Below are 15218 nucleotides of genomic sequence, written 5' to 3'. Positions count from 1 at the left end.
GTTAAAGTGAACCTCACCCCTCATTACAAATAATACCCTCGACTAAAATTCCCAGACTGGGCGGTCTTCTGACTCTCTTCCTCCTCCCAGCATGGAGGCCCAACCACCATGTTATTTTAGGCCTCGACTCTAAGCCTGGTGGAACAGCCCCGTCTTATAGGCCCTGCAGGGCCCTGATCTCCCCCAGGCTGGAGTCAGGGCCAAAAAAAGCCCTGTCCCTGGTCAGGGCCAGATTCATCTCCTTCAGGCCAAGGACCCTGAGCAGATGTTGATCCAAAGATCTTCAAGCTCTTGGGGGATTGTAAGAGAACGATCCCTTCAGGCTGGGTTGGAAAGATGTAGCTGAGGGGTCATTGCAGTTGTTAACAAAATGGTGGCAGGTTACCACTGGCTGACAGACCATGACAGCATGACCCCTCAATGTTGGGGGATGACTGGAAATGGGGCGTCTCCATTTATGTTGGCAGAGAGTGGCAGAGGCGCAAGGACGCCAGCCTCCCGGTCCCGATCCAATCTACAGCGGCAGACAACATGGTCCGGGTGCAGCTTGCGCGACAGTTTGCCCTCGACGTCTCTGGTGAAGAGTGGCAGCCTGAGCTTCCCTCAACATGAGGAGGCCTCAGGAGCAGATGCCAGCATGAGCCGTGGTGAGTTTGGGGAGGTGGGTGAAGAAGAGCCACATTTGGAGGGCCAGTAGCTAACAGCTGGAACTTCCATTGTGGGAGCTGAGAACAGGGCAGGGAGGCCGAGGCCTTCCCCTCATAAGGACACAGGAGAGCCCTGCTGGGTCAGACCAAGGAGGGTCCCTCCAGTCCAGCCTCCTGCCTCACACAGGGGCCAGCCAGTCCCTCTGCAGGGCCAGCCACAGGGCAGGGAGGCCGAGGCCTTCCCCTCATAAGGACACAGGAGAGTCCTGCTGGGTCAGACCAGGGAGGGTCCCTCCAGTCCAGCCTCCTGCCTCACACAGGGGCCAGCCAGTCCCTCTGCAGGACCAGCCACAGGGCAGGGAGGCCGAGGCCTTCCGCTCATAAGGACACAGGAGAGCCCTGCTGGGTCAGACCAGGGAGGGTCCCTCCAGTCCAGCCTCCTGCCTCACCCAGGGGCCAGCCAGTCCCTCTGCAGGGCCAGCCACAGGGCAGGGAGGCCGAGGCCTTCTCCTCGTAAGGACACAGGAGAGCCCTGCTGGGTCAGACCAGGGAGGGTCCCTCCAGTCCAGCCTCCTGCCTCACCCAGGGGCCAGTCAGTACCTCTGCAGGGCCAGCCACAGGGCAGGGAGGCCGAGGCCTTCCCCTCATAAGGACACAGGAGAGCCCTGTGGGTCAGACCAGGGAGGGTCCCTCCAGTCCAGCCTCCTGCCTCACCCAGGGGCCAGCCAGTCCCTCTGCAGGGCCAGCAACAGGGCAGGGAGGCCAAGGCCTTTTCCTAATGGTGCCTCAGGACACTTCTGAATGTGGCGTTTCCCCTTCGTTTCCCCTGTACACTCAATATTTGTGGGCCTTTCTTCCTTACAGCCATCAAGCCGTTAAGCGGTGTGGATCCCAGCAGTGACACGCTCCCCGCTGTGCCCCCCTGGTTGCGTGGCCTGCGGGACGGCCCCAGCAGCTCCGAGGACGGGAGCCTGTCGGACATCAGCAGCTTCCTGACGGACGAGAGCGACCGCTTGACCCTGAGTAGCGTGGACGCTCAGTCTGAAGCATCCAAGTCGGGGCAGAGCCATGCCTCCGAGAACCATGCGGGCGGCACCCCCCGGAGGAGCCTGGCTGCAAAACTGCAGCAGCTGCTGTCCCCGATGAAGCGCCCCTCCCTCCGCCATGCCGCCAGCGTGGAGCGGTCGCACGCGCGCCGCGGCTCAGACCAGCGCGAGCCTCCGCCTCGCCACAGCCCCTTGGAAAGTCACTTGCTGCTTCCCCGGGAACGGCCGGGCTCCACCGCCTCCGAGGTAGGCCTGTGGCAGACGCAAGGGTGCCGTGAGGACCTCTTGTCCGATTCTCAGTGCAGGCCGCTCACCTCCCACGGTTTCTCTTCCCCAACAGAGCTCTGTGTCCTTGGGCAGCGAGTACGATCTCTCGGACACCTCCGTGTGCAGTTTCAACCTCCGCAAATCCACTGACCGGCTTTCAGAGTCCCCGGCGGTTGAGGTACGTCGCGGCTACCTCGGCTTTCCTGTTCGGCCTCTCTTCCTTTGAAAACTTGTGTAGGCCAGTTTGGTGTAGTGGTAAGGAGTGAGGACTTCTAAATCTGGCGAGCCAGATCCTTTGGGTAGGAAAAAGTGGGCTGTTGTTGTTAGGTGCGAAGTCGTGTCCGACTCATCGCGACCCCATGGACAATGATCCTCCCGGCCTTCCTGTCCTCTACTATTCCCCGGAGTCCATTTAAGTTTGCACCTACTGCTTCAGTGACTCCATCCAGCCACCTCGTTCTCTGTCGTCCCCTTCTTCTTTTGCCCTCGATCGCTCCCAGCATTAGGCTCTTCTCCAGGGAGTCCTTCCTTCTCATGTAGTGGCCAAAGTATTTGAGTTTCATCTTCAGGATCTGGCCTTCTAAGGAGCAGTCAGGGCTGATCTCCTCTAGGACTGACCGGTTTGTTCGCCTTGCAGTCCAAGGGACTCGCAAGAGTCTTCTCCAGCACCAGAGTTCAAAAGCCTCAGTTCTTCAGAACCCCAGTTCTTTTCTGATCTCCCCTCCCCTCCTTCTCTCGCTCAGGTGTTGCTCTCCAGCTGTTCGCGGTGCCAAGCCTGCAGTTCCTTGGCGTACGACGAGGAGGTGATGGCCGGTTGGAGTTCAGACGACTCCAACCTGAACACCACCTGTCCCTTCTGCGCCCGCCTCTTCGTGCCCTTCCTGAGCATCGAGATCCAGGACTTCCAAGCCCCACCCAGGTCGGGACCCCGAAAGCTCCGCCTTTCCAAGCCAAGTATCGACTCTGCTATGTGGGGAGGCATGTTCTTTGCCCTGAGACAACGCTATAAAATGGGTTTATTATTATTATACTCTGCAGTCCCTGCTCATCCTCTTTTTTTGGCGGAGTTTAAATTTGCAAAGAGGGCCCGCAGCACCATGATTGCGTAAGAGAATAAAATAGGATTGTTAAGAAGAGAAAACTAAACTGTGCAGAAAGAAGAGAGGGTTCTAGCCAGCTTTTCCGTTCTGCATCTATTCAGTCTGTTGTGGTGGTTCTGGGACAGGGAAGAAATATGCTCACAGAAGCAAGAAGTCTTCAAATAAGCCAGTGAGATCACTGGAGGGGAGGACATTTGAAAAATATCCGGAAGATCCTGATGGGACTGTGCTAAATACACATCTCCTCCAATGCCCCCTGTTCGATCAGGCTGGGCAGCCCTGCTGGGCCATCCCTGCTTGGGCGGGTGGTTGAGACCGAGGCGGGAGGCAGTCCAGGGTCCAGTCCAGGGGGTCGGGAGCCAAGGGAGGCAGTGCACTCGGAGGGAGGGGCAGGGGACGGAGTCAGAAGCCAAAGCCAAGGGTCAGGAGCCAGGGATGCTGTCAAAAGCTGGAGTCAGGAACCTGAAGACAATTGAGCAGAGCTTCACCATACAGAACCGGGACACGGAGTGCCTGGGAAGATGGGCAGGGAAACACATGCGCTGCACCCTCGGAGGACCTTTCTTGCTGTAAGGTCCTCCTTAACCGGGTAGAGCAGATCTCATCCAGAGGAACTGAAGTGTGTCTAATCCCCGTCTGAGGAAGGAGCTGCTGTTGACGACTGACAATCGTCCTGCTCTTCAGACAGCCGTCAAGGTGGACTGATGGTGCTGCCACTTCCGCTCCGGCAGCTCCTCAGGGCTTGAGAGGGTCTTTTCCTGGGCTTTCACATAGATCTGGGAGCAGCCTGGATGGGGCCAGGTTGCCCATTGCCCGGTGGATTGGGCAGGCCCTGATCCCCCTCCAGATCCTCTGTGTCCGACACCTCCCCTCGAAAGCACTTCTGCTCCCCACTGCTCAGCTGGTTTTCATGAAGAGCAGAAAGCAAGGGTTTAAAGGCTCCGAACTCCACAAACGACCTTAAAATCCATGGACGTTCGTGGCAGTTCTTCAGTTCTCAAACTTCAGTTTGCAAACTACGGTTTGCAGCCAGGGTTCATCATAAACTTTGGTTGGTGAGTTGGTTTGTGCCTATCTATACTTAGAAATTCATGTGCCGTGCACACACTCAGACACAGGATCCAAGTTTCAGCAAGCTAAACACAGTAGTGCATAGATCACGTTCCCTAATAATTTATCCAAGGAACTTTGTGAATCACATTTAGTGCAACTCTATGACCTTTATGGAAATGTCGTTTAATGAGAAAAGACAGTTAATGTAGACCCTTGGGGACATCCTTCTCTGTGTGCAGTTTTATTACTTTAAGCAAGTTTCTAGCCCTCCTTGGCAGTCTTTCAAGCAAAGGTTGGATACACACTTTTCTTGGATGATCTGGGGCCAAGGGACCAAGCCCTATGAAGATAGGTTGAGGGACTTGGGAATGTTCAGCCTGGAGAAAAGGAGGTTGAGAGGGGACATGATAGCCCTCTTTAAGTATTTGAAAGGTTGTCACTTGGAGGAGGGCAGGATGCTGTTTCTGCTGGCTGCAGAGGAGAGGACACGCAGTAATGGGTTTAAACTTCAAGTACAACGATATAGGCTTGATATCAGGGGAAAAAATTTCACAGTCAGAGTAGTTCAGCAGTGGAATAGGCTGCCTAAGGAGGTGGTGAGCTCCCCCTCACTGGCCGTCTTCAAGCAAAGGTTGGATACACACTTTTCTTGGATGCTTTAGGATGCTTAGGGCTGATCCTGCGTAGAGCAGGGGGTTGGACTAGATGGCCTGTATGGCCCCTTCCAACTCTAGGATTCTATGTTTGCAAAAGATCCATGTGGCAAGCTTGACCCAGGGACAGGTGGTAATACCTTCTCCCTCCTGCCCACCTAGCATCACGGACAGCTCCGAGACCAGTTCCGTCTCCTCCGACTGGCCGCGAGACAACGAAGCGCCGGCCCCGGGAGGTCAGGGCCCCGTGCTCAGCGACCGGTACCACTGCCTGTCCCTGGATGAGGCTGAGCCAGAACCTGAGAGGGAATCCAGGGCCGGCTCACTATGCAACGGCTTTGCTGAGCCTCAGGTATGTTTCTCTCCTTGACTGCTGGATCCTCTTTAACAGGGGAGGATGGAAACGGCTAGGAAAAGAGACAAGGGGAAAGGGGCATTGCAGTGCCAGCTAGGCAGAGTTTGAGTTTGGCCCTTCTGTGACACTAAATCTGACATTTTAAAAAATCACAGCGCTGAAAAACCGGGACATTCCATTGCGGACCTGAGTACGGCAGTCCTCCGACAGAGAAGCTTCAAGGGGAGACTGCAGCGTGAGGTTGCTGAGCTTGATTTCATTCACAAGTTCAGGACTGAGTGGACTCCCCAGGGCAGAGTAGGGACATAGGAGTCTTATCTCACTCAAGATGCTAAATTTTCTGCCCTTAAACATTTCCCTCCCCTGCTCCAACTGAGCAGTTTTTTGGATTTGTACTATACCTTTGCATCTTGAGTTTGTTTTTGCGCAACAGCTCCTCCCGCCTTCTGCATGGAATACAAGTACTGGGGGATCTCCATTCCTGGTTGTATCTGATGAAGGCAACGTTGACCTCAAAAGCTCGTCCCCCTCCAAGCACTTGTTGATCTCTAAAATGGCTAAGATTCTACTCAGCTGTTCAAAGCCAGAACTCAGTTTTGGAAGACCCAAGGCTCCCTTGGAGCTCCCACAATCCCCTTTGGGTCCTCTGCAAGCCCAAGAGAACCAAGAAGTGCCCTGTGCGGTTAAAGTAGGGAGACAAGCCAAAGGAGTAGGAGAAGAGTTGGTTCTTATACTTCACTTTTCACTACCCGAAGGAGTCTCAGAGTGGCTTCCAATCACCTTCCCTCCCTCTCCCCACACCCATTAAGGTAGATGGGGCTGAGTGATTCTTGACAACACTGCTCTATGTGGACTATCAGGACTCTGACTAGCCCAAGATCTCACCCAGTTGGCTACCTGTGGAGGATTGGGGAATCAAACGCGGCTTGCCAGGTTAGAAGCCACCGTTCTTAACCACTACAGGAAACTGACTCTCTCCCTCTCTCTCTCTCTCCCTCTCTCTCTCTCTCTCTCTCCCTCTCCCTCTCTCTCTGTCGTTTCATCCAGGCCCCTCGAGGCCCCACCCCTCATGTGGAGCACATGACCTTTGCCTACCTGAGCCCCTTGGTGCTGCGCAAGGAACTGGAGACCCTGCTGGAGAACGAAGGGGGCGACTTCCTGTCTCAGCCGGAGCTGGTGGACAACCACCCCATCATCTACTGGAACTTGCTGTGGTACTTCCAGCGACTGGGCCTCCCCAGCAGCCTGCCCCAGCTGCTCCTGGCTTCCAAGCACGTCCAGGCTGCACCCCAGGTAGGGCAGCCAGGTCCAGGTCCATTAGACCAGGGGTAGTCAACCTGTGGTCCTCCAGATGTTCATGGACTACAATTCCCATGAGCCCCTGCCAGCAAATGCTGGCAGGGGCTCATGGGAATTGTAGTCCCATGGACATCTGGAGGACCACAGGTTGACTACCCCTGCATTAGACCAAGCAAAAGAAATGACTTTCATGCTGGCGATGGCAGATGACAGTTTATTCTATTGTGAAACAATTTCTCAAACTTTCCAAATCATCAAAACGAACTCCTAGGTATTTTCCATTTTCGATATCTTCGTCCGTGAGATGTGATACTCTTAATATTTCATCAATAAATCCTCTTTAAATGAATTCTTATCAACGATGAACATGTAAGAAGAACATAAACGTAATCCTATGGTTGGAAGGGGCCATACAGGCCATCTAGTCCAACCCTCTGCTCAGAATCAGAATCACAGAATCATAGAGTTGGAAGGGGCCATACAGGCCATCTAGTCCAACCCTCTGCTCAGAATCAGAATCACAGAATCATAGAGTTGGAAGGGGCCATACAGGCCATCTAGTCCAACCCCCTGCTCAACGCAGGATCAGCCCTAAGCATCCTAAAGCAATATGTTATGTATATGTTAGTGTATATCAGGGGTAGTCAAACTGTGGCCCTCCAGATGTCCATGGATTACAGTTCCCATGAGCCCTTGCCAGCGAATGCTGGCAGGGGCTCATGGGAATTGTAGTCCATGGACATCTGGAGGGCCGCAGTTTGACTACCCCTGGTAAATATGGTTCACTCTCCAAATAGTTCTATAGTATCCGATATAGAGTACTGAAGAGCATTTACACTTTGTGATGCTAATATGTGTCGACCTCTGCATACTGGATACTCTTGCCTTAATCTGGTGCCCCGGCGGAATGTGCAGCATAGCCTAATTGAAGTTTCAATCCCCGCTCAGACACAAAGCTTGCTGGGTGGCTTTTGCCCATTCTCACCTTTTGGGCCTCGCCTACCTCGCAGGGTTCTTGTGAAGATTCTCTTCTGAGGCTTGTGCTCCTGTCATTTTTTATGGCCTTTAATGTAGGCTTCTTTGCGTTCCCCCCGCCCCCTAGGATCTTTTTAAAAAACCTGAGTGAATGGCTCAGGTGGAGGTCTTTCCCATCACCTGTTGCCTGATCTTTCTATCTGGAGATGCCTGGGATTGAACCTGGGACCTTCTGCATATCAAGCAGATGCTCAGCCATCGCCTTCTCATTGCAGCCAGATTGACCTATCCAACTGGGTTTGTTGGGGACTGTTCCTGTAAAGCCTTGCTTCTTTGCCCTGGTCTTGCAACCTCCCCCTCTCTGTTCTTACTTCCCCTTTGGCAGGGCTCAAGCCAAGAGGGACCTTCGGTAAATGTGCGTTTGCTGTGGGATGTCCTGACGCCGGATCCCGACAGCTTCCCGCCGCTCTACGTCCTCTGGAGGTTGCACAGTAAGTCCGTGTGTGTGTTCTGGGGGTGCTTTATATCTCCTTATTATGCCGTCTGATTCCTTATGCCACTTAGAGAGCCCTTTGTTCTGCAGATCTGAATAGATTGGTGATCCTTGACCCATGGGGAATGCACCTAGCCTCAGTCAGGGTCAGGGCCTTTTCGGTCCTGGCCCCTACCTGGTGGAATGAGCTCCCGGAAGAGCTAAGGGCCCTGTTGGAGATATCGCAGTTCCGCAGGGCCTGCAATACGGAGCTCTTCCGCCAGGCATTTGCTTGAGGCCAGGGCAAGAAAGATCTGCTGGGTCCCTCCTCCAACAGCCATTGAGTCTGTTGGCGGGTGGGATTATTGGTCTGTAGGGGTTTATGGGTAGACACATAGAATCCTAGAGTTGGAAGGGATCTCCAGGGTCATCTAGTCCAACCCCCTGCACAATTCAGGAACTCACAACTACCTGCCCACCCTCAGTGATCCTAATTTCATGCCCAAGTGATCTCCCATGTGGGAATTTCATTTTATTTTATGGCCACTGTTGTAAACCACCACGAGTCAGCCAGATTGAGGGCGGCGCTCAATGAATATAATTAATTAATTAATTAATTAATTAATAATAATAATAATATTAATATTATTATTTATTTATTAATAAATAATAATATTAATATTATTTAATAAATATTTAATAAATAATAATATTAATTTATTAATAATATTATTTATTAATAATAATAATAATAATATTAATATTAATAATAACATTAATTAATTAATTAATTAATGATTTGGCCAGGTCTGATTGAGATGAGGTGGGGTAAAGTTATTATTATTATTATTATTATTATTATTATTATTATTATTATTATTATTATTATTATTATTTAATTTTTAGACTGCCCTTCTCCAAATAGGGCGGTTTACAACATAAACAGTTAAAACACAATAAAATCCCCATGAAAACGCCAATTAACATCAACATCAGTGCAAGGCATTGGAAAAGAGAAGCTCCATAGTCAAGAGAATCTGAGGGATAAAGCCACGTCCCCCAAAATAGGCCACTTTCATTTGCAGTTAGGTAGGAAGATACGTTTCATCTCGTCTGAAAAACGGGAAAGCATTCAGATTCCTTGCACGTAGAAAACGAGATGGTGAAGAAGAGAGTCGAAGCCTTCCCTTTCCCCAGTGTGCGGTTTTTTTGATCCGCAAGAAGCGGTCCGGCCCGGGAAATACATCTGAGACGTGCAGAAAAGTACCATGTGCTTGAAGCTAGCTGGGGGGAGTCAAAGGCATCATGCCTGAGCCTCTGCCAGCACTCAGGGTGGGTGGGGGGGTGGCACCAGGGTGAGGGGACAGCAAGGCTGTGTCCGGCCAATGAGGCCCTCTTCGTGTGACCACACACTCGTCTTCTTCCAGGCAACATCCCGACTCGATTGCAGTCCTGGAGGCGACATAACCACCCCTTCTCGCTGGCTTTCCTGGACGCCGTGCTGAACTCCGTCGGGGTGGGCGAGATGCACAAGGCCATCGCCCTCTTCCTGGAGACGGTGGCCGGACAGCCCAACCTGGCCTACGTGCAGAGGTATGGCTTCTCTCCTCCAGTCCCCAACTTAGAATCAGAGAGTTGGAAGGAAAGGACCTCCAGGGTCATGTACTCCAACCTCCTACAGAAGGCAGGAAACTCACAACTAACTGTCCGTCCACAGGGACTCCAATCCCAGATGCATGTCCGCTTTGGGTATGCACAGAATTTCATGCTCACCTGAAAGCAGTTGCATGCAGATGGCCATGCTGGGTTTAGTCGCTGGGTTCATGCCTGGAATCTGGGCTGGGAACCATCTTGGGGGGATCAGCCAGAGATGGGCATGACTGTATTATAAGCCAACTGAAGTCAGTTTGGTCATTTGTTGTATCATGGAGAGGGAGCTGTAGCGGCCACGTTGAAGGGCACACATTTCGGAATTTGAGTACGCTGACAAAAAGGAGAAGTTGTGTGAGAACATAGGTCAGGGGGTTCCAAATCTTTTTAAGCCTTCAGGCATCCGTGGAATTCTGAAACAAGGTGGTGGGGTCCACCAGAAGATGGCTGCCAAAGGAGGCGGAGCCAATCCCAAGATGGCTGTCGCAGAAGGCGGAGCCAGTCATGAAATGCTTACCATAGAAGGCAGAGCCAACAACAAAATGGCAGCCATCGCTTACCTTCAGCCCCACAAGAGAAGACCCTTGTGCTGTGGTGACCACTTTTGTGCCATTTTTTTAAAAACTTGCACAGTCAAATTTCCAATAAAATCAGAGTCCAGTAGCACCTTTAAGACCAACAAAGATTTATTCAGGGCGTGAGCTTTCGAGTGCAAGCACTCTTCCTCAGACTGTGATCTTCTAACATGACAGGGAATATATAGCAAAAATCAGTTCTTCTACATCAGTAGACTGTGTCACAACCAAATACAGCCAATGATAATCCTTTGTCAAAACGACCAATCAATCCCCTAGAACAGGGGTAGTCAACCTGTGGTCCTCCAGATGTTCATGGACTACAATTCCCATGAGCCCCTGCCAGCATTCGCTGGCAGGGGCTAATGGGAATTGTAGTCCATGAACATCTGGAGGACCACAGGTTGACTACCCCTGCCCTAGAATTCAGTGTGCTTTACAAAAACACAGGAAGAGACCAAACTGCCTTTTATCAGTGATCAAAGGTTCTCACTGCCCCATACGTTGCTTGCTCCATCTGTCTCCATACAACATTCCTCCCAGGGAATTGCCGGTAACTATCCCGAGTACACCACGAAAAAAAAGGGGACGGTTCAAAATTATTGCAACAGAAAACAGAACCTATCCCGGGCTATATTAAACAATTTCACAATGAATACAAATAAACATTTCTTATCTCTTCTTTTTTAATATATATATGTATATAAGCACAACCAGAACGGCCTCCAGATTGAACCGTTTTCAATTGGGCTTTCCTCAGTGGTTGTCAAGTTTTCCTTTTAAATTATATATATGTGGCCTTTGGCTCTCAGGTTTGGGGAGGTCTAGTCAAAAGACTATCGGTAACTATCCCGAGGCCAGGAAAGGTGCCAGCAGGGGATGTGGCTGGCAGAGACACCACGTTGGGGGGGGGGGGGGTCCTGCTCTAGAGAGGTTTCACACGTGACAATTCAGAGCACTAAAGCCAAAAGGTTTGTGCTTGGCCCAAGGACAGCTTGTGTGCACTTGGTGTGAGGCCAGTTGGATTACATGGGGAAGCGTTTTCTACTCACTGTCCGAGTTCACGCTGCATGTCGCGGAGGTCCCAGATGTAGCTCCTGTCATTGTCAGTTAAAGAATCTCGGACAGGAGATGCTGGGGAGTGGCTGAGTGGAAGAGGGGCTCATTGGTACGTTTGGCATGCAGAAGGTCCCAGGTTCAACCCCCGGCATCTCCAGTTGAAAAGACCAGGAGGAGGAGATGGGAAAGACCTCTGCCTGAGACCCTGGGGAGCTGCAGCTGGCCTCAGTAAGGGCTGTGGCTCAGTGGCAGAGCCTTTGCTTGGCATGCAGAAGGTCCCAGGTTCAATCCCCAGCATCTCCAGTGAAAAGCACCAGGTGGGAGGTGATGGGAAAGACCACCGCTTGAAACCTGAGCGGCTTCCGGTCTGAGTAGACGAGACTGAACTTGATGGACCTAAGGTCTGATTCAATATAAGACAGCTTCATGTCTGTGTTACGAGGGGAGGGGCTATGGCTCCGCGGCTTCTGCAGAAGGTCGCAGGTTCAATCCCCGGCATCCCCAGTTAAAAAGGACCATTAAAGGTTAAAAGGACCTTGGAGAGCCATTAAGGGGAGGGGCTGTGTCTCAGTGGCAGAGCCTCTGCTTGGCACGCAGAAGGTCCCAGGTTCAATCCCAGGGTCATCCCCAGTTAAAAATATCGGGTAGGTGATGCAAAAGACAGTGCTGACCTTGACGGACCAATTAATTCTAAGACAATTTCATTTCTTTGTTGCTGCTGGACAAGTGCGAACTAAGAAGACAGGGCTCTGACTTCATCCGTCCTCCTCCTTTTACGAGTCTTAATACGAGCCCCACTCCCTCTTCTGTTTCCGCCCAGGAGTGTCTACCGGGAGATCCTCTTCCTCAAGCTGGTGGCGCTGGGCAGAGACCACGTTGACATTGGTAAGGGGAGGAAGGGGGCAGGGATCTCTCTCCCCCGGAAGGGCGGGATGGGGGGACTCATCCAGGGCTGACTTGGGATCCTTCCATCCTGGGGGCAGCCAGACAAAGCGACTACTTTTCTAGCTCAAACTCCAACTTCTGGAGGTGGGACCACAGAGGCTGGAAGCTAACCAGGGCCGACCCTTCCTAATATTTGGATGGGAGACCTCCAAGGATGGATTTGGACGGAATTCCTCCAAGGAACACCAAGGGTCATGACGCAGAGGCAGGCAATGGCAAACCAGCTCTGAACATCCCTTGGCTGGCTGCCAGACCATCCGTGGATTCCCTGGCTACACGGCACACACACCATGCGATAAACCATCACATGGCGAGGAGGGCTGCAGATGTGGGGGGAGCCGCACAGTGTAGCAGTCAGGGTGTGGGCCTTGGGAGATCCAGGTTGGCAGTGATGCTTTGCATGCTTGGTGCCTGGGGGGGCCACAGTGGGAGGGATTCTGGAGTTCTGGCTCTGTTGGTGGACCTCCCGATGGCCCCTGGGTTTTGGCCACTGCAAGACACAGAGTGTTGGACAGGATGGGCCCCTGGCCTGACCCAACATGGCTTCTCTTAGGTTCTTATGTCTGTGGCAGTGATGCTTCTTGTTGCTTGGGGGGAAACAGTGGGAGGGATCTTGGAGATCTGGCCCTCCTGGAGGACCTCTTGATAGTTTCTGCCCCTGCGTGACCCAGAGGGTTGGACAGGATGCGCCACTTGGCCTGACCCAACATGGCTTCTCTCCTGTTCTTCCGTTCCTCAGTGGACTTCGATAAGAAGTACAAGTCGGCCTACTCCAAGCTGGCCAGCAGCCTGGGCAAGGAGACCTTGAAGCAGCAGCGGGCCCAGCCACTCACCTCCAAAGCCATCGACTGCCGCAAGAGCTTCGGAGCCAACCTGGAGTGCTAGAGGAGGACCGGCGTCTCTGTGCGATGCCTGCCTGCCCGCCCGCCCCGCCCCCGCCCCTGCCCGGCATGATTCCTGCCGCATAGGAATAACCCAGGACAGAACTGGACGCGATACCAAATTGCAGGAGGGCCGGGGGGACAGCGGGACGTGGAGAGGCTGTACTCTCCGGGTGGGGCTGTCCGGAGTCTCCGCCTCCCCCCAGGGGGTAGGGACGAAGGGCCAACAGGTCCTCTTTGGGTAAAAGGATCTCCATGGACTCCCTGACCCCTTGGTATCAGTGGCGAATGGGGAGCGTCAGGTCTGTTTGGAGCAGAGGGGCTGTCTGCAGTCAGCCAACCTGGCAGGATGGGTGTGGCGGGTCCTGAGGACCACGTGTATATTGGGGGGTTGGGGTGGGCGGGGCTTCTCGTCCCACTCTCCCCAGCCCAGCGCTGCACTCTGCACGTGCATGCCACGGCCTAGACCCCCTCCCTTTCCCGCACCTTCCCCCGACCCTAGATTGTCTATTTTCGTGCAGTGTTATTTCCGGAAAGGTAGCTGGCCACCCCTCTCTCGATAATGGCCACAGCCCCCGCCCCCAACCTTCCCCCCTCCCCCGCCACACCCCGATCACGGCCGAGTTAATTTGGGAGCGGGCGATCCCCCACCCCCCGCTCCCCCACCGAAGTTGGTTTATTTTTTTACCAGTCAGTGTTTAACAAAGAAAGAAAGAAAGAAAGAAAAGAAAAGCTATTTTATAATTTATTTATTACCGAACCCTTTCCCCCCCTCCTTCGGTGTCTGTTCTCACCCTTGTCGTTCGTGCGGAAACCCTAAAGGTGGCCAGCCCTATAAGTGGTAATGGCGGGTCGTTTTTTCTTCCCGTGCCCGTTTCGGTCCCAACCACGGGGAGGGGGGGGGCGGGACGCAGCCCATTGGCTGGACATTTTCTTTCTGGTGCCCTGGGCTGCTTGGTATGGGAAAGCAAAGCACGGAAGCAGGTTGGGCTTGGGGAGATGTCGGTTGCCCATAGTCCCCCCCCCCTTTTTTTTCTTTGGCCAGGGCCCAGATAGTGCAATACGGAGTCACGTCTCTATCCAACCCCCGTCCCTTCTCACCCCTCCCCTGGCCACGGTTGCGTTCCTCTGTTTGTTTCGTTTCAGTGTTCTTGGTTCTGTAAATAAAGATGCTGCTGTATTTTCTTTGCCCCGCTGCCATCTGGCTTCCCTTTCGTGGGGGGTGGGGGTGGGTCAAGGACCAACCTGGACAGAAAGACGGTGAGCGGTGGGCGTTCAGAGCCCCGATCTCTGTTCTGTTTAGGGCCGCCGGCCTCCGGGTGGAGCCTGGGGATCCCCTGAAATTACAGCTCCACTCCCGACCTGAGAAATCGGTTCCCCTGCAGGAAATGGATGCTTTAAAAGGTGTACCCCAATCAGGGCTGGTACGATAGCGACTGGTTGTAGTTTTGTAAATTTTGCATCGCTTTTAATTTCATTGCTTTGATTCCGTTTTTAAATCATGTAAACCGCCCCGAGACGGTATTCCGAAAGGGGAGGTACGTACATCCCTACATAAATAAATCAATAAGCCCCTCCCCTCTCCAGGCCCAACTCTTCCAGAGTTTCCCAACCTGTATCTAGCAACCTCATGAGAAGGAAGGACTCCCTGGAGAAGAGCCTAATGCTGGGAGCGATCGAGGGCAAAAGAAGAAGGGGACGACAGAGAACGAGGTGGCTGGATGGAGTCACTGAAGCAGTCGGTGCAAACTTAAATGGACTCCGGGGAATGGTAGAGGACAGGAAGGCCTGGAGGATCATTGTCCATGGGGTCGCGATGGGTCGGACACGACTTCGCACCTAACAACAACAACAATCTAGCAACCTTACCCCTTTGTCCCCGCCAGTGGCCAGGAGGGGGCTGGCCACCCTAGTTCTGACACTTCTCTTTGACAGCTGGAATTGAACCCCGTAACACAGGGGTAGTCAAACTGCGGCCCTCCAGATGTCCATGGACTACAATTCCCAGCGAATGCTGGCAGGGGCTCCTGGGTATTGTAGTCCATGGACATCTGGAGGGCCGCAGTTTGACTACCCCTGCCGTAACACGTCACAGCATTAATTGTCAGCTTTCTTTAACCCTGAGAAACCACTAAAACATATTTCAGCCTTGTGCAGAATATGGTTGGGAAGCAGAGCTGTGGACACGCCCACCTGGGGCCCCTCCCCTTCACACCCCCATCCAGGCTGATCATTGGCCAT

At 52.9% G+C, this 15218-nt stretch overlaps 1 protein-coding gene across 1 annotated transcript in view; it reads left to right on the top strand.

Moving 5' to 3' along the window:
* Positions 1-14167, top strand: part of DENND4B (DENN domain containing 4B) — a 78318-nt gene extending 64151 nt beyond the window's left edge. The window contains exons 19-28 of the mRNA XM_077321330.1: positions 468-647; positions 1512-1939; positions 2034-2138; positions 2704-2879; positions 4929-5118; positions 6169-6414; positions 7781-7886; positions 9295-9460; positions 11972-12036; positions 12836-14167. Coding sequence (XP_077177445.1) covers positions 468-647; positions 1512-1939; positions 2034-2138; positions 2704-2879; positions 4929-5118; positions 6169-6414; positions 7781-7886; positions 9295-9460; positions 11972-12036; positions 12836-12981 — 1808 coding nt within the window. The 3' untranslated portion in view covers positions 12982-14167. The remainder of the gene's footprint in view (positions 1-467; positions 648-1511; positions 1940-2033; positions 2139-2703; positions 2880-4928; positions 5119-6168; positions 6415-7780; positions 7887-9294; positions 9461-11971; positions 12037-12835) is intronic.
* The last annotated feature ends 1051 nt before the right edge of the window (positions 14168-15218 follow it).

This window comes from Paroedura picta, chromosome 1 (assembly GCF_049243985.1).
Source record: "Paroedura picta isolate Pp20150507F chromosome 1, Ppicta_v3.0, whole genome shotgun sequence".
NCBI classification, from domain to species: domain Eukaryota; kingdom Metazoa; phylum Chordata; class Lepidosauria; order Squamata; family Gekkonidae; genus Paroedura; species Paroedura picta.
This window is presented reverse-complemented; position numbering and strand designations above follow the sequence as displayed.